The sequence below is a fragment of the Dinoponera quadriceps genome, unplaced genomic scaffold, assembly GCF_001313825.1.
Source record: "Dinoponera quadriceps isolate SergipeBrazil2010 unplaced genomic scaffold, ASM131382v1 scaffold2512, whole genome shotgun sequence".
NCBI classification, from domain to species: domain Eukaryota; kingdom Metazoa; phylum Arthropoda; class Insecta; order Hymenoptera; family Formicidae; genus Dinoponera; species Dinoponera quadriceps.
Window position 1 is genome coordinate 284,010 of NW_014556881.1, and position 20,194 is coordinate 304,203.

A 20,194-nucleotide genomic window follows, 5' to 3' on the forward strand; every position below is an offset into this window, starting at 1 on the left:
TATATATATATATATATAATTTTTTGTGTGTAATGCCGATGCTTATTTTAATAATATACAACATTACATACACGTTTGTCCAGATACCGTAATAACATGAATAGATTCCTACATATGCCGGTACACTGCTTATTCCCCCCGCGGAAAATCGCGCGAATATATTTACTATCTTCTAGAATCGCTTCTAGTGCCTTTAGTAGAGGAGAGATTTAGAGAAGTAGAAGAAGAATTAAGAATGTTATACGTTATATAGCTAATATCCTAATACTATTTATTGTTATTTGGACAGTCCCCAACTGGCGTATCATCCGATCGAAAATGTATTATGTACAACAACAATAGGTTTCTCAGTATAGGTTTTCTATTCGTTCTTTCTATACGTTCATTGAATTAAGTATTTTTGTTCCTCGTCTCGCCGATTAATTCAAGATGTCGACAACGTTGTGCCTTTGTTCGCACAATCGCAGCTAATCACTCGAGGCAGCTGATTGTAATTACAGCATCGCGTTGCGTCCAACGATCGTTTAGATATCACACGATATACACAATTTATATAGTACTGGTGGTAGCGTCGCAAAGCTTGAATTGAAATGGATAACGAAGATTAAACTGCGGAAAAGAGAGAATTGAATAGGTCCTATCAGCGATGCATCGCTTTGCGATCCCGGAATGCGAAAAGATGCAAATATGTAATGTTCTTGATGTAGATTTTTACATACAGAAGCATATATATACATATATATATATATATATATATATATATANTATATATATATATATATATACACACATATATATATGTGTGTGTATATATGTATATATATATATATATATATATATATATATATATTCGTATATATTCGTATATATACGTATTAGTGATAACACATATATATGGAGAGCTATATAAAGAGTATGTATACATCATATTGTAAATAATTTCGATTTTACATGAACTTTTTTCACACTTCAAGCGACGTTTTCATATTTGCACTTTTATATACATATATATAAATACGATATATATAGATACGATTTGTAATGCGCGGCGTATATGTCGGCGTTATCGCAAGGAAAATTGTAGATACATTATTGTTATCCGGGTCATTTGCAAAGAATTATATAAATATAGCCTCCGTATTATTTAACAATAACAGCAATACGCCTGCCTACTTTTAACTCTTCTTTTTTTTTTGTATAGACGCAACGATATAGATACAACAATATTTAACTGTATTAAATTTCTTACATCAGAACACGTATCGTTGTTGTTTCCTATTGCTCACACATCTTTGTATCCCCCTTCATATTGTCGTTCACTTTCTCCTATAAAATTCGTACAGAACCGAAGCGTGGACACTTTTCATAATGAACAAAACCCCGAACGCCGGTCTACAGTGGAAATATCCGAACGACTTTAGATAACGACGATAAGAAATGTTGAAAAGCGAGCGCATAACGAACGGCAAGGAGATGCGTCAGGTGCAAAGTGCGGTTGAGTAGGAAGAAAACGAGCAACATTTCTATTCAATGCATATTAAGCAATATTCTTTGGTGAAAAACATTATCACCCCGATGGAAATTTTTTTGCTGAAATACTCTCTCGATTGATCCGATTTCATTGGTACACGTAGTTTTCGGTTTCAGTTGATTCGGTAAATTTCATCGTATATAATATTTCACAAATCTTTTTACCACTTCTCAAAATTATATTCTAATTTACTACATCGTATTTCACAACGTTACGTTGAATTTCACGACAAAAATAATGATCTATTTCGAAATATTTATTATTACATATTTCAGTAATTTTCCAGTAACTCTCATCGGGTTCACAGTATACCAGTACTCGAATATAAGGAAAGTTAAAGTATACTGCTAAAATCTATTGAATTTCACTGAAAATTGCATACATTCCCTTACAAAAAAATATTACCGCCTACAATAAATTGGCCAGTAATAAATTACTGTTGCTCAGTAATTTTATTATTCGAGTAATAGAATTATTGGGCAATGATAATTTATCGTAGGCATTAATACTTTTCTATCAGACGAAGTTGACGGAGTGATAAAGAAATGGGGTCAACTGAGAGAGAGAGAATTTCGATAAAATTTCCAGCACAATATTTCCATCGGGCTGTTCATCGACAAGCGATATTCTTCAACGAGAAAATATTGAGAACCAACATTTCTACTTATTATCGGCCGTCGTCGTTAGTTTCTACCGCTGGTCTCGATTGCTCGAAGAAGGTGCTCCTCGTGCACACGGAAGGTCTCGTCTACGTTCTCCCGCGTCGATGGCGGGCCTCGAAGACGGAGGTCGCTACCGGAAAGGGCAGGATTGGCGTGAAGAGTGGCTCGTCTACAGTATGATACGTATATCCGGGTCAACATAACCTCGAAGCTGGCGAGAGGAACAGATAACTCGCTATCTACGGATGGACTGTCAATTCCGGTGCGTAGAGGGGCGTGTTTTGCGACCGCAGAAAGAGGCCGGGGAAATTCGTGTAGACTGACCAGAGTCCGCGAATTTCCGTTAGTCGGTGCCGCCGTAGAACGACCGGAACGACCCGGGACGTCGGAGTGTCGCTAATAATAAAGTTTAATCGGCGACCGCGCCCGTTCCGCGAGCGTCCGCACCGCTGATTCATCGAGATACCGCGAGACATCGCAGCCGCCGCCGCCGCATCGCCGTGTCTTCTCGATTGTCCCGAGGCATCTCCTTTTCGCAGGTAGCAGAGCGCGAAATGACGGAGGTCCACAACTTCGGTGTCGATGCCATCAGTTGTCATGCGTGGAACAGAGATAGATCAGGTAACTGGGGGACGCACGCTTTTTCTCTCTCTCTCTTTCTCTTCATCCGCCGGCCGTGTTTTCGTCGTCGTCGTCGCTGATATCGCGACTTCGCTTTGCACAGAGGTTGCCATTTGCCCGAACAACAACGAGATCCAGGTGCACAAGCGCACCTCGTCCGGATGGAAGTTGCTGGAGACCCTGCAGGAACACCACATGGCCGTGATGGGTATCGACTGGGCGCCAAAGACCAATCGCATAGTCACCTGTTCTGCGGACAAGAACGCGTATGTGTGGACTCAGAAAGAGGACGGCAAGTGGGATCCCGCGTGGGTCCTCCTTCGGATAAATCGAGCCGCTACCTGCGTCAAATGGTCTCCTCTAGGTACGCCGATTCACCTCGAGATTCCCTCGCGAGGGGCCTCGCTTGTGTGCGACGCGAGTTTACACGAGAGAACTTCCTCTCTTCTTGCAGAGAACAAATTCGCCGTGGGTTCCGGCGGCCGAGTTATAGCTGTTTGTTACTTCGTATTAGAGAATAACTGGTGGTTATGTAAACATATAAAGCGTCCGCTGAGGTCAACCGTGACCACTGTCGATTGGCATCCGGACAACAAGATCTTGGTCGCGGGCTCCACGGACTACAAGGTCCGGGTTTTCAGCGGATTCATCAGTGATATGGAAGACGCCCCCGGCACCAGTCCCTGGGGTCAGAGTAACAGCTTAGGGACACTGCTGGCTGAGTTTCCCAACACACCCAGTGGAGGTAACGAGTCGCACGGATGGACATTCCGAACTGCTCGGGTGAAGCTTCGATTCCCAAGCCGATCTGTACCTTTTTTTACGTTCCAGGCGGCTGGATACATTCGGTAGCGTTCAGTCCTTGCGGCAATAAAATCTGTTGGGTGGCGCACAACTCGTCTATATGCGTCGCTGACGCTGCGAAAGGGAACGCGGTCGTCAGACTGTACACCGAGCATTTACCGTTTTTAAGTTGCATTTGGATAGGATCTAATAACATTGTCGTCTCGGTAATCGACGGGCCGCCTCCTCGAAACTTTCACAACTCTTTGTCGCCCTTGTTATTGTACCACTAACGAAAGGTAAACCTCTCTTTCTCTCTCTCTGTGTGTCTCTCAGGGGCATAGCTGTATGCCGATGTTGTACACCGTGGACGACAACGGGCAGATATACTTCGCGTCGAAGCTGGACAACACGCAGAGGAAGGAGACCGCCGGTTTGTCCGCCATGCGAAAGTTCCAGTCTCTCGACCGGCAGGCCAGGAACGAGACTAACGATAACGCGCTGGACAGCGTACACCAAAACACGATCAACTGTGCTCGCCGGGTATCCGATCATGAATTTAGCACAAGCAGTTTAGACGGGCAACTTGTAGTTTGGGACTTAAAGGTAAACGGCGCGCCACGTGCCTCTGTTATTCCGTCACCTGCGAGGTCAACGCTGTATTAATCGAACCTTCTTTTTCTTTTTCTCTCCCCTCGATCAAGCTTCTAGAGAATTCCATTGCTGGTCTCAAGATAGCGTAAGCATGAAACTTTTTTTATATTGCGAAGATCAGAGATATTACATCCAATACAACGATGTATAAATGTTAAAATAAATACTATACAATTTCTCATTATATAATCGATCGTGTCGATTAAATGTCTTTCGCATGACGCCGACGACCCGCTGGGCCGAAGGAGACATCGTCTCTCCCGTGCTCTTCCGTGCTGTGTGGGTAAAATATACGAAAACCGGGCTCTTGCGGAAAAGGTAATATTAGCGACGTCGTTCGACGTCATCGGAGAGGAGGGGGGGTATAAGGTGTCCTAGAAGTGTGTATTAATACATGTATCATATATACGATGATAATGATATACAATGTATCTTCTAATTTTAAACTGATCGACTGATTGGAATTTTATTTAGAAGTTGAGGCGGGGAAACAAGCGATGAGGTAGTCACTGTGATCACATAAATATTTAAGCGGCTCACAAATATCCTTTTTTTATTATACGGTGCTGGCTCGGAGAAAGAGAGAGAGAGAGAGAGAGAGAGAGAGAGAGAGGATCAGGCAAGTAGTTGTGTGATGGGCGGCAGAGGCTCTGAATTTAAATTTTTTGATAACGTTTCAATATATCCGAGCTCGAAGCATTTATGCATCGACAATTCTTAAAAGACTTTCCTTTTTCAATGTAACGAAGTTCCTTCTTTTTTTTAACTCCGAACATCGATAGTTCCACCAATAAGTAGGGAGAAACTAGGTTTAAATTGTTTATTTTTTCGATGGTAAGCACCGGGATACAATAAGGAAGAAATAATGAACCGATCCAAAATTGATCATAAATATCCAAAGGAAAGCTAGATGAGCAATATTTAAACCTACGAACTACTCTCACTCATATCCCGACTATCCGAGAAACACGAGAATAGAAAAGAACCGGGAAAGAGAGAAATAGCGGAGTCATAGAAATACGTTTGAACGAAGCGCGTGCAAGGACGAAAGTCCTGTCGACCGACCCGTAACAGGTCTAACCATCGAAAAAGTGACGATGTCAAAGACGAGCTAATAACGCCGACGTTTTTTAAGTGAGATCAACGACATCTAAGTTCCGTTTTTTATAGCCGAACTTCTCGCACCAGTGCGAGAAGCGTAAAGCGTACCGTAATCTGACCTCTCTTTTATCGATAAAAAGTGCCTTAAATGTGGCTTCTCAGCCAATCGGATGATTTCTAAGCCATTTTTATCATAATAAAAGAGAGCTCAAAATACGAGCCTATGAATGGACTCCTTTTGAGTGCACAAAGGTGTAGATAAGAACACGAATGATCGTGTGTTCGTCGCTGAGCTCTGGGCCGTTTCTGTCATTCATTATGATTTAAATTAATTGACGATTAACTCAACAGAATTGACCAATCGTATTGGCTGATTAGCTAAACTTATCAATATGATTGGTTAATCCCGTAAGTCGCTAATCGTCGATTAGATTTAAACCATTTCACCATAATGGTTGGAACCGGCATAAGTGAGTCAGGACCCTAGAGATGGCGTACTTATCTGCACTTTATATACCTTTCGTACATTTTCCATATTTTCCTACACTTAGAAGGACTCCATTTAAACACTTCATTATACTATTTACACTTGATCTTGAGCAAGTTCAATGAGTATAGAGCTTGTCATACTCTTAAAATTTAAATTTGGAATTTGTGAGTATAATAACGTAACGCTAAAGAGATAACAAGTTATATATTTATTTCTTTTCTTATTAATATTTAAACTTGTTACCTTAAAAAAAATATATTCGAGATACACATATATATATATATGATAACGATACATATATATATATATATATATATATATGATAAAATATTAAAATCATTTTTTCCATCGTGCTGTGCATTTGTATTATTTTCGCGTATTTTATCTCCGTTACAGTGTGATTCCAGCGGAGCTGAAGAGGGTAAATTTCGGTGAGGATAAATTTCAACGAAAGAAATCTGTTATCTGCGTCATATTTGCGTAACATCAGACACAACGTATCTCGAAGCGAAGTCTTATTGTTCTCTGTGGGTCGTGTAGGAAAGTGCATTCCCCGATATTTTATAGTTCAGCAGCGGTTACGTATCTGGTTCGCGGGCGCGACTGTACATGTGTTCCTTACGTGTAATTGAATCCATTTACTGGTTTTTTGGAAAAGAAAACAGAGGACGATCAACATTCCAAGCCTCTTTCTCGAGTGGAATTAACATTCACGCGTACGTCTCGATATATGTTAAAATAAGTGCATACTACGGATTTATTATCAGACAGCGCAGAGGCACAGACGTGTGTAAATCGTTAGCCTTCAACGTCGGGATTTATCAAACAACAGTGTCGATGGTACGCTTAGCATCTGTACAATATATTTAGTAACACACGACGTCACGTCGTGATTTCAATTTAGAATAATATTCTAGCAAAGAGAACTAACGATAATTCTTCTTAATTTAACAGGTACGGCAATGCATACATCCTTGTCGAGTATGTGATTGCCAAACAAGAGCTACTCGTTTAGATATGAATCTCTGGCCATGCTGTTAAGATCGTCGACGTACTCTGGAAGAGTGAATTCAATCATAAATTGCTGAGAATCTGATATTAACGAAAATAATACAAATTAAAGATATATATACATAGATATTTCTTGTGGTAGTGGAACGCTAACCTTACAAGTGTACTTGCATATCGACCTGATCACATCTGCACGAGAGGAGCTGATCATCATGCAAAAGCTACCTTCTGAAATTTTCCTGGGAAGCGGCGGCACTCTACATCGTTCCTTGATGTTCATGTTGAAGTTGGGCTGGCAATCGAGATTCCGTTTACCAGTGCTTCTGGTCATTGTCTTCGTCGCTATGGACTATAGGTTGCAACTGGAGATTGAGTTTGGGAATAATGCAGAACAGCATAATCACTTGTGATCAACACAGGAAGGATTATAGAGATATAAGATTCTATTAATATATATATATATATATAAAGCATACATATAATACTTATTATATATGTGTTATATGTTTTTTAAAAAATAATCATATATAATAATATATATGTATATGTTAACACTTTGACCACTGCTGTTGTACACATACAACAACAGTTTACTATTGTAACTTAGGAGCTACATTATATTCTATTCCATGTACACAGATTTGTGCACAAAAAGGACGTTCATTGCTTTGAATACCATCTGAGCAAGCTCTTGAAATCTGCTTGCGACAGTTAAAAAGTTTTCTGGGAATAAGTACAGTCAAAGTGCTAACATATGTGTTATATATATATATATATATATATTGATATTTATATCATGCGCAAATTGCAAAAGTAGAGTATTGAACTTGAATATTAAATTATAATAGTCAAAATGCAGTTTCTAAAATAATGTATAGGGAAACATCGATGTGACAGAATTTGCATGATACATAAGTATATATTGTTCAATGATGATTTTTTGTAAATATTTTAAAGGTAAAAAGGCTTTTATTCTTGTAAATGGAATGTTGCGTATGTGCATGTATGTGACATATAGTGTATGTATTTGTGTGTGTGTGTGTGTGTGTGTTACAACCAAAGCAAAATTCGATTCTTCCGCTAATTGATTCAGTTCTCCGCATTTTGGCTGATTCTGTTGGTCACAATAATTAAGTGAAAATAATGATAATTTCATAATCTGAATAGCTGTAATTGGCAAATCGACTACAAGCGTGTAGTTTAGAAAGGTGTTGTTAGTTACGTTCTTGTTATAACTTAAACACGTTTAATGATTGTGGTGTAAAAAAGATACAATACCTTTATTTATTGCCCAATTTGTGGGAAGGATTAAAGACTGTACAATAGTGATAGAAAATTAATGTAAACTATTATATAAGATATATGGTTGTATCAATTTGCACAAATTATATTTTATTTATTTATATATAGTTTATTCAATATTAAAACGGTAAATTCATATATGAAATAGGCGCAAAATAAACCTGCGGCCTGATGCTATTTTCGCGTATTCTTCGCGATGACAGTCGCTTGCGCAGGTCGAAATAAGTAACGTATTAAGATCGAAATTTCGAGATACCGCCAGCATGGCGGAAAAGAGGAAACAATGATTTATATGCCTTTTTAGGGAATAAATAGATAATATATAATTCCTGAGTTATTAGAAAAATATACAATGGAACAGAACTGATGTATAGCTGTTGAAATTATGAAGTATTATACAGCACCGTTAGAAAAATAACGATAGAAGTATAAGGCCGTGAAAAGCGAGCACGGATGTTTAGTGCTATATTTAATACTAATATCATAATTATTATTAATATTGGATATAGCATTATGCTTCTATCATTATGGAAATTAGACTTAAGGAACAAACTAATTATTATTACTACTAATTATTATAACTAATTATTTATACTTACGAAGATTTTTCTATCTGTATATTTAAAAGTTATTTAATAAAGAGGAAAGGAAGAAACAGAAGGTATTGTAGAAAGTTTGGAAGCTAATTTACATCACGAAGCTGCATGATAAATTTAGCGAGCAAGGATTTCACTTGAGTTTGTAAGAATTCAGAAAATATTTGTCACATAATGAAGGAATTATATATAATGTATTATATTGTGTTAATTGCGTCATAATTTATGTATTTACGATATAAAAAAATATCTTACATAAAAAGTGAGATTACAAAATAATAACTGTTGATTGATACATATTTCGTTGTATCATGCGGCCGTTGAAATAAATTATGATATAAATTATAACACTTTTTTACATTGACGAATAAATAAATAATGATCTTCAATTTGTACGAAAAGGATGTTATAAATTAGTGAATCTTCCGTTTCTCTCAACTCTCGGCCGGAATAGGATCAATTCTACCGGAATAGAATCGTGGCTAAGGGTGAATCTCCCGTAGGTGGTTGTACAAGCCACGATAATCCCGCAGAGAACGCGTTTGTTGTCAGGACACGTCTGACTCATGAAGAAAAAGTGGTAGCGGTGGTACCATGCGTCCCCTTTTTTGCATTCCTCTTCGACCTACTTCGAGGGCGTCGTATGCAAGCCTCGACGAAGAAAAATTGGCCGGTAGTAAATTTCGCCGACGTTCAGTTTCACTTAGACTTCGTGTGCCGTTCGTAGAAGAGGGGCTTCGGTTTATATAGGCGTGCAAGTGGAAATTACGAGGTTTTCTTCGTCCAGCCGTCCCGATGGAAACCAGACTTATCGGCTCTCGCAATGTCTTCGGGATCCTGCTTCTGTTCGGTTCCTTTTTGTTGCAAACTGAAACGATACTGGACCCGGAAAATTTCCGTGAGTGCGTTAATAACGCAGCGGTTTTGCGCAAAATTCTTTCCGAAGTGCGAAGTGCGAAATACTACGGTTTCCCGAAGATTTTTTTTTTCAAAATTCTGCTAACCGGCAGAATCTGATTCTATCTTTTTCTATCTGATATATTTTGCATCACAGGAAATAAAGTGTATATTGACTGTTCTAGAGAGAAAACTAATTGCCTTAAACAAAGTGCTCGATTACATTTACAATAAAGCCCAGCGGATGAATGTTGACGTAATTTTCGGTGTTACTTTAACCGAAGGTAAGAAATCCTTAAAATTGACCGATATCGCGCGGACCTTCAAACTGTTCAGTAAATGGAAACGTTGTCAAATAACTGTACATTTTTTCTGAATAATTTTTATCAATAAAGTGCAACCTATTATATTATACATATTTGTCAGATGCGATTATATTTTAACTAGATTTAGTGATTAAGCTTCATTGAAACAGCTAATTTGGCGGCGGCGCTTTTACATGACAACGTGCGACATTTGGAAGACAGATTTTTCAATGCTCTCGAAGATATAGTTGCACTGTGTGATTTAACTCGAAAAAGACTGATGAATGTCGTCTCGAATAACGAAAATGAATTTTTATGTAAGTAGATACGTAGCGTAAATACATGCGTGATACGCGCAGTGAGAAATCCTTTTTACTGTAATAATTTACTGTATTACTTATGGATACAAGATGTGAAAAGAACATAAAAAGGGGAAGGTCGGAGATAATAACAAGAAACTATTAAGTCTTTTCTATGATGTCTACAATAACAAAAATAGAACATTCAAAAATATTTATACTTGATGATTATATAATAATTTCAAGTAATCAATCTATTAAAACACGGTTATTTCAATCTTTAAATGCGCGATTAAGTACTTGTGAAACAATAAGTCTCTTTTTCTGGGTTGTTCTAAGACATATTTCAAAATAAAATTTAAGAAATCAAAGAATGAAAGGCTCCATGAAACTACGAAAATCAAAGGGAATTAAACCATCTTTTGACAAAATTACAGATTAATCTTCAATTCAAATACACAATTTTTTAAAATTAGTCAATTAATGATATTCAATATTATGTATAAGTGTGTTATTAACACTTGTAAGATATAATATTTTCCAGTACAATCGGTTTTAAATAATCCCGATTTGTGGACGAAGCCTGTATTGTGGACAAGGATCTTTTCAAAGGTGAGATTCAATTCTAGTCGACCATTAAGCCATTTGGAGATTGTTGAATCGATTTGGCATGGAACACCCAATGAAACGGAAAGTGATCGGTGTCTAATGAGAATCGTGCATAGTAACTTAAACGGAAGGTGTCAGATTCCTGATATTTGCATCCAAATATTAACCAGAGATGACAATCCGATGGGATACCCTCTTACTCACAGATTGCTCATCGTGCAGATTGCTAAAGCAGTGAGTAAAACTTTAATCACATATCTTTATTGATTTTATTAAAAATTTCACTTGTGCATAATTGGATTTTTAAATAATTCGCATTCTTAAACAAAAGGAATTTATTCCTCTTTATTTTATTTATACGGGATGCTCGACAATTAACACAATTTGTGTGCGGATAAAACAAATGAAACTGAACAGAAAAATCTTGTGTCGCTTTGCAATTTTTGAAATAGTTGTTGAGAAACTAATTAAAAAACGTTAACGGAAAATTTCATTACTGTTTCTCAAATTATGTCGATCGTTCGCCTTGTTAAATAACATTTAGAAAATATCAATGTCAACGTTGCATAACTTCATAGGAACGGGAGAAAATTCGAATTTACATAACCGTAAAAAAGATTTAACGTTCACTGACAGAATTATTCAGTATCTATAATATTATGTTTACATGATTCATTCAATTACTACACGTATAAAACATTATTCTTGTCTTTCTACACAATATAATTTAATTGGAACACAATTTAATTGGAATAAAATTTATGTAACGGTGAAATTTAGCTTGGATGTCGAGAGAATAAATTAACACCATTTTCCTACTTGGTGTCTGAATATTGCGCCAAGATTCTGCAGCATCTCGTTGATCTTGAAGCGTGGAATTTCCCAAGTATGGCGGCAGATCTTGCGACTGAACAAAGTAAGTATACGTGCTTAATAATAATGCTTTATGTATGAACAATGAAGTGAAATGTTTTCTAATGAACCTGACGAACTCTTCTCTCTTTAGTTATTCTGTGCGGTATGGAGGGTTACTATGAGTTCGTCGATAAACATTATGAAAATTTGATATTAAGCTGGCCGCATCAAAGCGGCTGTTTCAGCGCATTTAGGTAATTTTTAATATACTACAACTATTATTATTTACTACTATTTGCAACGATTTGTTTATATACCATTATTATAAAGAGACTCATATTGTAATCTTATTATGTAATAGTTACATTTTTTCATTGTAAAAATGATATATTTTATATACATATAATCAATACGTAAAAATTATATTATATAATTATTATAATGTAAACATAATAAATGTATATTACTTTATAAAATAATCTATATTTATATCTGACGTATTGATATTAAATGTTAACTAACTTTTTTAACGCGACATTAACATTTTATTTATAGATATTGTCAAAGTAAAAAGAGAATTTATCTATAACAATCCGTAACAATCTGTAATTTTCTTTGAATTTAGCGCAATTTTATTGCTGCTGCTAATTGTGCTGATATATGATTGAGCTGATAGTGAAATGTCAAATTTTTGAAAACCTACCAAGTTGACACTTGGAGCGCAAAGGGTTAAAATCTGTATCATGCATAGATCTACTTGTAAAAATTATATGATTGAAAATACAGAGAATTTGACATTGATAAATATTTTAGATTTTCTGAAGAACGTCAGATCACTCGGAGGTCGTCATCGGTAATCGATTTTGGATGCGATAGTCACGCGACTGCCCTCGGTGCTGCGAGTCTTGCCATATTTATTCGGAAAAGTGTCGAGAATCCATTCGGTCTACCCCCAACTTAAATATTTTCTACTTTAACATATTGCAATTCGCAAACGATACAAAGTTTACAAGTCGATTTCAACGATTTTTACTATCTGTCAACAACTCTCAGCCCTCGCGATCTGATAATGACGAATTTATCGATGTAATTTCACGACAAAAATGCGCTATGCGCTTTAATAGTTATTTTACATCCGAATTTAGAAGCGTTGAAAAAAATGTTGCAATACAAATTGATTTGACTTTTAATGAAACAAGATGGCACGACGGCCAAATGCGAACCGAAGACTCAGTGTATTGGCATAACGCTTCTTATTAAAATATTTGCTTCCCTTTAGGTAGTTAGGTATTATTTATATAAATAAGGGGAAAGGAAATAAACAATGAAGAACGGAGATTTATTGTTATGATACATGAACGACTAGATATTGATATTGATATGAGAGTTTGCGCATGCACAAACCCGTTTTCGTATCAAAAAACACTTCACTCTTTTGGAATAACAGGATGAACAAAAGTTGATTAATTGACGACGCAATAACCATTTTACCTCATCTTATTGTTACTGGCAGTATCTTTCCCGGAATATTTATATTATAAAGCACAAGTTATAAGCTATTTTACAATATTACAAGTTTTTTTTCAGTAGATTGTCAGTTCGTCAGTTATCTGCGCCTTTTTATTTATTTTTTTGTAGACAATAATTATAATAATCTCTGGCAGTATATCACTTAGTAGTATTTAATTAATAATGTGTAAAAACGCAAGATAATTACTTCGTTAATTAAATGATTGATTAATTAATTTTTGGCTAATTAAATGGTTGCAGATATTGACGTATATGGAATATTTGAAACTGTGCTCAAAAGCAAAGTTACTTAAAATCGTGAGAATATTTGTGCTTGCACATTGCATATATATATATATATATATATATATATATATATGTGCAACTATACTAATGTATATTAATAATAATAAATACCATTTATATATAATTGAAACATTTTACCGTATAGCAATTATTATTACAGGCAGTTTATAAATTGTGTCTACGGAACAATCAATCGTGTAAATAAGAATGTCTGCTTTGGCGCAGTCACGAACAGTGGATATAAATATATTCACGACGCTACTACAGAGATATCTACAATGTGCGAATGAAAATTAAATAAAATTAAAAACTCCCCGCACCTTTACTCTTTTCGACCCTTTATCTTGTACACCGTTTTATATGATAAATCGACACCGTAATAAAAAAGACAGTTTTAGTAAATTTAACATACGACGACATATCGAGAAAAATACTTGGATATTTTTACGATGTACAATGTCCGAACGCCCACTCAACGTGCAATTGTATCTATGTATTCAAATTTGCTTTCATGACCGTCGATAATTGTATGGTTTTCCATATGGGCCTATTCTTCTGTTCATCTTGTCGAACTTCAATTGCTGGAAATAACTATACACCACCAGCCACATGTATATGTACACCACTGTAAAAAATTAAAACATTTTTATCGTATATTTCGATGTGTATATATTCCGTGTAGCACAAAATGTTCCAAAATCATCACATGTACGGAATATTTTAAAGAAAGTATCGTAATATATCCTAAATATATTTAAGATATGATGTTAGGACTTCTTGTGCAATTTAGGACATTTTCACAGATGTAATTTTAATTTCTAATATAATTCTTGCGTGCACGATCATATTGTTTATCAGTATTAACTTTTTATTTAAGGAAAAAAAAGATATTATTGAGGAGTTGATTTTCGAACATGATATATCGGAAGAAATTTTAGAATAGATGTTTTCTTTTTGAGGACGGTATTTAACAAGAATATAAAAATTTTTAAGTTGCATTGGAAGTACAAAGACCAATGGAGTGAAATGAATAATATGAAATACTTACCGACAGCTATTAGACCAAATACCAACCAAAGAACGCCGTTAAGGACTTCGTGGTTTACGAAGAACATGATCGAAGTGTAAAGAACGCTCACAAAAAGAGCGACCGCTAACATAATGCCCAGGACTACCCATGGAAGCATCATAAATGTATTTTTCTGTAAATTGAAGCCGGTTACATCGTCGTGTTACTCATTCAACTAATACTATGTTTTGCGTAAAATCATCTCAGACACACGTAAGATTAATGCATGAAATTTATAATAGAATAACCTTCGTCGCAAAATATTTCGGGTTGTGTTTAACGATTTTATATTAGCTTTTAATGTAATTAATCTTTCGCAGTTTGAAGACTCTCCTCCAATATTTTATTGTCGCTTCTACAAATGAAAATACTTCCTTACCCTCACAGCGCCGATTATGAGCAGCAAAGAGATCAGGATGGTCATGCAGAGGTTGATGGCGAAGATGATTTTTACCGCCGTTTTGTCTAAGATGTCGATGATTATTGTTTTCCATTCTACGTTCACCGTGAAGATCACAATTAGGGAAATCACAGCGAGTACCTATATCGAAACATCAAATTGTACGATATTATTTGCATTTGTTACATCGTATAGTTGTAAATCGGCGCGCTTTACGAACAAGCAAAGATAGAAATGAGACATCGAACTTACGATTCCGCATACTCCGCTGAATATTGTGCCCGTCTTCAAGGAACAGCACCTGCAACACGTTTTCAACTGCATCCTGAAATAGAGAGAAAAAGAAAGATTACTTTTTTTTCTTAATAACCGAATATACTTCGCTATTTATCATTATTATTTAACTATATTGAATATTTCTATTTACTTGACTGAAATTTGATTCATAGAAACAACATACGCGAAATATTATTTGTTTGAGTAAAAACTTTATCGTCCCATTCGAGGAAACTCTATTATTTAACAGAGAAAACGCTATTATATTATTTGAAATAATATCTTTCAACCAAATAAAGTATTATTTGGTCACAATAAATAAGTAAAATGAAGCAAATGATTTTTTCGTAAGAAAATGATCTTTCGTTTCAAACAAATTTTTATTTAAGGTAAAGGCACGTATTCGTTGAAGAATCTAATAATCGTACTTATTAATCGAAACATTAGTTTCTTCGGGGCATGCCGATGATGAAATGTGTTCGAGTGTAAAATTGACCAAATTCAGAGAAATCTTTTTCTCAGCATAAACACGCCATCCATGACGGTTGAACGTCGAGGAAGTTTGCTTGAGGTCTTCCTGTCCCTATAAGGAAACGCGACACATGGTCCACTGTTTTTCCTGCGAACTCTCTCGTTCACGTTCGCCGTCGCACCATCACGTCACCGTCGTAATAGAAGCACCGGCCGATTAAGATTACCTTGCGATCTCCACTAAGTGAGAGAATGTACTTGACCGACACTTTGGAACTTGTATCTGATTCAAAGACGAGCATCCTTGATACTTCTATTATCTTCGTTCATGTGTGTGTGTGTGTGTATGTGTGTGTGTGTGTGTGTGTGTGTGTGTGTGTGTGTGTGTGTGTGTGACGTTAGAAAAGTGGAAGGTCGAGCAATATTTCTTAAAATTTTCATCCATGCCGATCACCCTTCAAAGTTCAAGGTGGTCGGTGCAAAGCAGATAAATCAGGGAGAAGTGGGGGGGGGGAGGAGAGGAACTCGCAGATATGTCAGTAATTCAAGCGATACGACGCATCGGGTGAAAATACGAAATGAATCGAATCATAAACATTGATAACGATTGTATGCTAGTGTGGGACTAGTAGAAGCGCGAAATATAGTTACTGCATAGTTCATAATTCTAATAATCCGACTATAAGCCGGTTTCGTGTTGACAGAAAGATCGCTTTATATGAGAATACTTTGCATGAATTCCCTCATTCCTGATGTCGTAATCGGCAGTGACTAAGGTAAGCTAGCGATCTTTGACATTCTGACTGGTTATGAGAGAGAGAGAGAGAGAGAGAGAGAAAGAGAGATACTCCCACGAGAACGTTTCGAGAAAGAGAATTCCATGCGACTGACTCGTTCTACACAATGCGCAGAAACTCAAAAATTATGATTACAACGAGTATAGGAGAATATGGCTCTCTCCTTCTGACATAGAGTAGTCGTGTTGCTGGTAGATGTATTACGGAAGAGCGCACTATTCTGAAACGTACGATTCTATCCGGCCCGCGCGGGATTACATCATCGCCACAAGAGGTCATTGTGAAGCTCGATTAATCGTTTTCAAGAGAGCGAACAGTTTGAAAGGTGAGTATTGTAGTATAATTCTATCACTCGCGGAAAATGAATGTCATATATGTCACAGAACATTTTTAAAATCATTCCCGCACGTTGATTGCCTTTTTTGCAGCACTGAATAATACGCAACGTCTACATTTCAAGTAAATTATTGAACGATATTATCACACATTACATACAATTTTATGCGCATGTAGAGAAAATTATTAACTAATAATCTAATTTGTATGTTAATAAAAATAAAAATTACCAGTCGATATTTATGCCTTCGTTACTCCCGTCCACGTATTTAAATTTTGCATAAATTTAGTAAATTTTATTCTTCTTAGATTAGCGGTATCGTTAGAACTACTAATGACGTTGACCTCGTTTACATTTTCAAATGCAATAATATGATAAGATACGTGAGCAAAAATTACGCTATGTTGTCACATCGGAATGCGTGTGTGTACTTGTGGATGTTGAGTGTGATTATCGGAATAAGAAAACATTTTGGCGGAAAGTAACGTCGCGATCGACCCGCGTGCGCCTTGCACACGGGATTAACGTTAAATTTAGCCGGTGAGTAAGCGACTCGCGAAAAACGTTGATGGTAAAAATACACAATACTACTCAATAGGAATGGGAGGAGGCCGTCAAATGGGGCAAGATCGGTTCTCTTGACCCAGATATGTCGATTGATCGTGAACGTAAAGAAATGGACGACGCCCTGCAGAGATATTTCGCGTGCGGCTCGATATTTAATTAATATAAGAAACGGAATGTGCGGCTTAAGAATTAGGAAAACGAAGAAAATCGATATTCTTCGGTAGACTAGAATTAACACATCCTAAAGAATCCCGTATTAACTCACGGTCTTATCTGTACGGAAGTAACTTAATTTCCCGAGTTTTCTAAATGTTGTTTACAGCGAAATTTTTTTAAACAAATTTCTTTTTGTTATGTTTCCTTAATTTGTTTTGCTTTAATTATATCTCATTAAAATAATATAATTTTATTAACAAACTGTAATATACATACATAAAATAATAATAATATTTCTAGAATTAATTTTTCAATAATTACTTAATTAACTGTTTACGATTAGTTTCATTTGCCACATATATATAAATTTCAATATAATACAATTATGGAGCTTTTTATAAAAAATAAGCGTATATTTGTATGAGTCGTTTAAATTATCTGTTATACTTATTATTTTATTTATTTATTTATTTATTTCGTTTAATTACATTTGTTTTATTTTAAATATTTGTTATACGGTGGATTCAATAAATGAAGTATATGAATATTAAGGAAGTTAGATAAATTAATTTTATAAATATATAATACCAAATTTATATAATTTTATAATCACACAAATATCATAGAGAGATAGAGGGTTTTTAAGTAAATCCCCTTTAGCCATTTGTACCAAACGTCATTGCGCAGTTTCATCAAAGTAAAAAAGTCAACTTGCGTCAGTGTTTACAGATGCGAAGAATGTTAATGTCATGCGATTTCCAAGTACATACTAACCATACAATCGCGATTCACGTGCCAAATTGCACGTACACTGAGCGTCAATAATATCTGTTCGCTTGTTAAACCTATGATCACTTTTGATTTTATTGACATTAATTTCCAATTATCGCAATGGCAGATTAACTGCTTTGAGACGTTTCACTGCTTTCTTGAATAATCAACAGTTTCAACGTGCGATCTAAATACCTAAACATGATAGGTGGAATAAGAAATGTTTAATTAATTACTATGTGATAGTTATTAATATTTTTTCCAGACCATTTAGAATACATTAGGCGCGTCTAATCTTTGTCAGACTCCATTGATGACTCCATACATGAAAAGTATGTTTTTGTTAAAATTTTATTTTCGCTGTAACAGTTAAAATTTATCAATAGTAATTGACTTGTCAATATCAGCTGATAGCTATCGTATACAATACATATACGTGGCCAGAAAGCAGAATCAACTGAGCGGTGAAAATTAAAGTGAAAAATCTATTAATAGCAGATGAACGATCGTATACATTCACAATATTACGGGTCCGAGCGCGCAAAATCCACACGACGCCAATGATCGGCGCCAATGTTAATCGTTCATATCTAGGGAATTATGACGTGACCATGACATTTTCTTATTAGAATTTTTAATTTATATCGACCTCTGTGGAATGACATTTAAATATATTTTACCTTAGTAAAATTTTCATGTGACATTTAGTGGTTAAAGGTTCACAATTTCAGAAACACTTTTCTAGAATTTTACAACATTACAAACTGAATTCAGCAATTTCAGCAATAGAATAAGCGTAACGTATAATTTCTCGTGACATTTTCGTTATGGAAACACCGCCTGCGAATTTTTCGGAGAATCCTCGATTAGGAAATAGTCCGACGAAGGGGGAGCACACTGTACATACGCAAGCGTGCGTGTACGTGCGTATGTGTATATAATACGCATTAAATAATGCAAATGTCGCGAGCGTACACCTCTATATTGTCTATAAACCGGACCGTAGCGACAGTCGCGAATTGTAACAGCACCTCGTGAAGTAACGATTGGATTACATCATTATTCGAGCCACCTTGTGTACAAGTTACCGTTTTTATCCCGTTTCTGCACCCACCTTCGTCACCGACCGAGTTAGCCTTCACTTTAGATTAATTATCCAACGATAGAGATACATTTCCCGGGTGCTGCGCGCGCTCATCGCTCTCCGGTGGTCTGTTTTCGAAACTGTTTCCGGTTAAATGTCACCGGGACTTCTGTACTCACTTCTTTCAGTACGCGGGACTCGTGTTTTTTTTTCTCCCCCGGGATATACCGCGCGGACAGGTGCCAGACGTGTTCGCGGGAGAGAAACGACGGTCGGAGAAACGGACGCGGAGCGGAACAGGAGGAGGTGCCGCGTGCGCGCGCGCGAGAGAGTACCGCACGCAGGTCCAGCGGAGAAGTATCGCACCGTTCCGCTCGCAATAGGAGATGACCAGAAACTGTGCCAAGAACAGTACGCGACCGCGCCAAACCTCGACGGTGTGTGTACACCTACATGTACACCTACACTTACACCGATATCCGACCAACACACCAGGAAGGCCGGCCGCGCGCAGCATGCGGCCGTCGTGTGTGCTACCGAGGCCGCGAATGGCATATATCGCGCGTGTGACGCGGAGATGCGAGGAGACGCGCGCGGAGGACGCGCGAGGAAGAGAGCGAGTCTCTCTCGGAGCCCGCGCGCTTGCTCGCGTGTGGAATCGTACGAATCCCACGTAGGATCTTTTTGCGCGCAGATTCTTAATATGCGGGGCAGAAGAAGATGAGATAAACCCCC

The 20,194-nt window shown here is 36.7% G+C and overlaps 3 protein-coding genes and 1 long non-coding RNA gene across 6 annotated transcripts; 3 read left to right on the top strand and 1 right to left on the bottom strand.

Annotated features, from left to right (window-relative positions):
- The first annotated feature begins 2,357 nt into the window (after positions 1-2,357).
- Positions 2,358-4,440, top strand: LOC106748355 (actin-related protein 2/3 complex subunit 1A). The gene is made up of 6 exons (XM_014626784.1): positions 2,358-2,814; positions 2,918-3,178; positions 3,269-3,559; positions 3,646-3,824; positions 3,934-4,203; positions 4,302-4,440. Exons 1-6 carry the CDS (start codon positions 2,748-2,750, stop codon positions 4,338-4,340), a joined length of 1,107 nt encoding a protein of 368 aa, XP_014482270.1. The 5' UTR covers positions 2,358-2,747; the 3' UTR covers positions 4,341-4,440.
- Positions 4,441-5,914: 1,474 nt separating this feature from the next.
- Positions 5,915-7,058, top strand: LOC106748369. The gene is made up of 3 exons (XR_001374750.1): positions 5,915-6,006; positions 6,239-6,682; positions 6,797-7,058. It is a non-coding gene; the product is annotated as an uncharacterized LOC106748369 (long non-coding RNA).
- A 2,488-nt stretch (positions 7,059-9,546) lies between these two features.
- On the top strand, positions 9,547-12,784 carry LOC106748366 (UPF0764 protein C16orf89 homolog). Its single transcript, XM_014626811.1, has 7 exons — positions 9,547-9,649; positions 9,834-9,932; positions 10,124-10,270; positions 10,797-11,095; positions 11,642-11,777; positions 11,868-11,970; positions 12,530-12,784. Exons 1-7 carry the CDS (start codon positions 9,547-9,549, stop codon positions 12,675-12,677), a joined length of 1,035 nt encoding a protein of 344 aa, XP_014482297.1. The 3' UTR covers positions 12,678-12,784.
- An 860-nt stretch (positions 12,785-13,644) lies between these two features.
- Positions 13,645-20,001, bottom strand: LOC106748367. Of its 3 annotated transcripts, XM_014626813.1 has the most exons (6): positions 19,639-20,001; positions 15,705-16,030; positions 15,253-15,325; positions 14,980-15,141; positions 14,580-14,733; positions 13,645-14,156 (listed from the first exon to the last, which is right to left on the bottom strand). In XM_014626813.1, exons 3-6 carry the CDS (start codon positions 15,322-15,324, stop codon positions 14,041-14,043), a joined length of 504 nt encoding a protein of 167 aa, XP_014482299.1. In that variant the 5' UTR covers position 15,325; positions 15,705-16,030; positions 19,639-20,001; the 3' UTR covers positions 13,645-14,040. The 3 variants fall into 3 exon arrangements, with proteins under 3 accessions (XP_014482299.1, XP_014482298.1, XP_014482300.1); XM_014626812.1 differs by lacking the exon at positions 15,705-16,030 and having other exon boundaries at positions 19,639-19,998; XM_014626814.1 differs by lacking the exons at positions 15,705-16,030; positions 19,639-20,001 and adding an exon at positions 19,490-19,627.
- Positions 20,002-20,194: the final 193 nt, after the last annotated feature.

Coding starts and splice junctions, on each gene's coding strand:
- LOC106748355 (XM_014626784.1), top strand. CDS start 2,748: ATGACGGAGGTCCACAACTTCGGTGTCGATGCCATCAGTTGTCATGCG. Junction 3,825..3,933: donor CTAATAACATTGTCGTCTCG/GTAATCGACGGG, acceptor TGTGTCTCTCAG/GGGCATAGCTGTATGCCGAT. Junction 4,204..4,301: donor TTGTAGTTTGGGACTTAAAG/GTAAACGGCGCG, acceptor CCCTCGATCAAG/CTTCTAGAGAATTCCATTGC.
- LOC106748367 (XM_014626813.1), bottom strand. CDS start 15,324: ATGCAGTTGAAAACGTGTTGCAGGTGCTGTTCCTTGAAGACGGGCACA. Junction 15,142..15,252: donor TCAGCGGAGTATGCGGAATC/GTAAGTTCGATG, acceptor GTTTCGATATAG/GTACTCGCTGTGATTTCCCT. Junction 14,734..14,979: donor TCATAATCGGCGCTGTGAGG/GTAAGGAAGTAT, acceptor TTCAATTTACAG/AAAAATACATTTATGATGCT.
- LOC106748366 (XM_014626811.1), top strand. CDS start 9,547: ATGGAAACCAGACTTATCGGCTCTCGCAATGTCTTCGGGATCCTGCTT. Junction 9,650..9,833: donor ACTGGACCCGGAAAATTTCC/GTGAGTGCGTTA, acceptor TGACTGTTCTAG/AGAGAAAACTAATTGCCTTA. Junction 11,971..12,529: donor GGCTGTTTCAGCGCATTTAG/GTAATTTTTAAT, acceptor TAAATATTTTAG/ATTTTCTGAAGAACGTCAGA.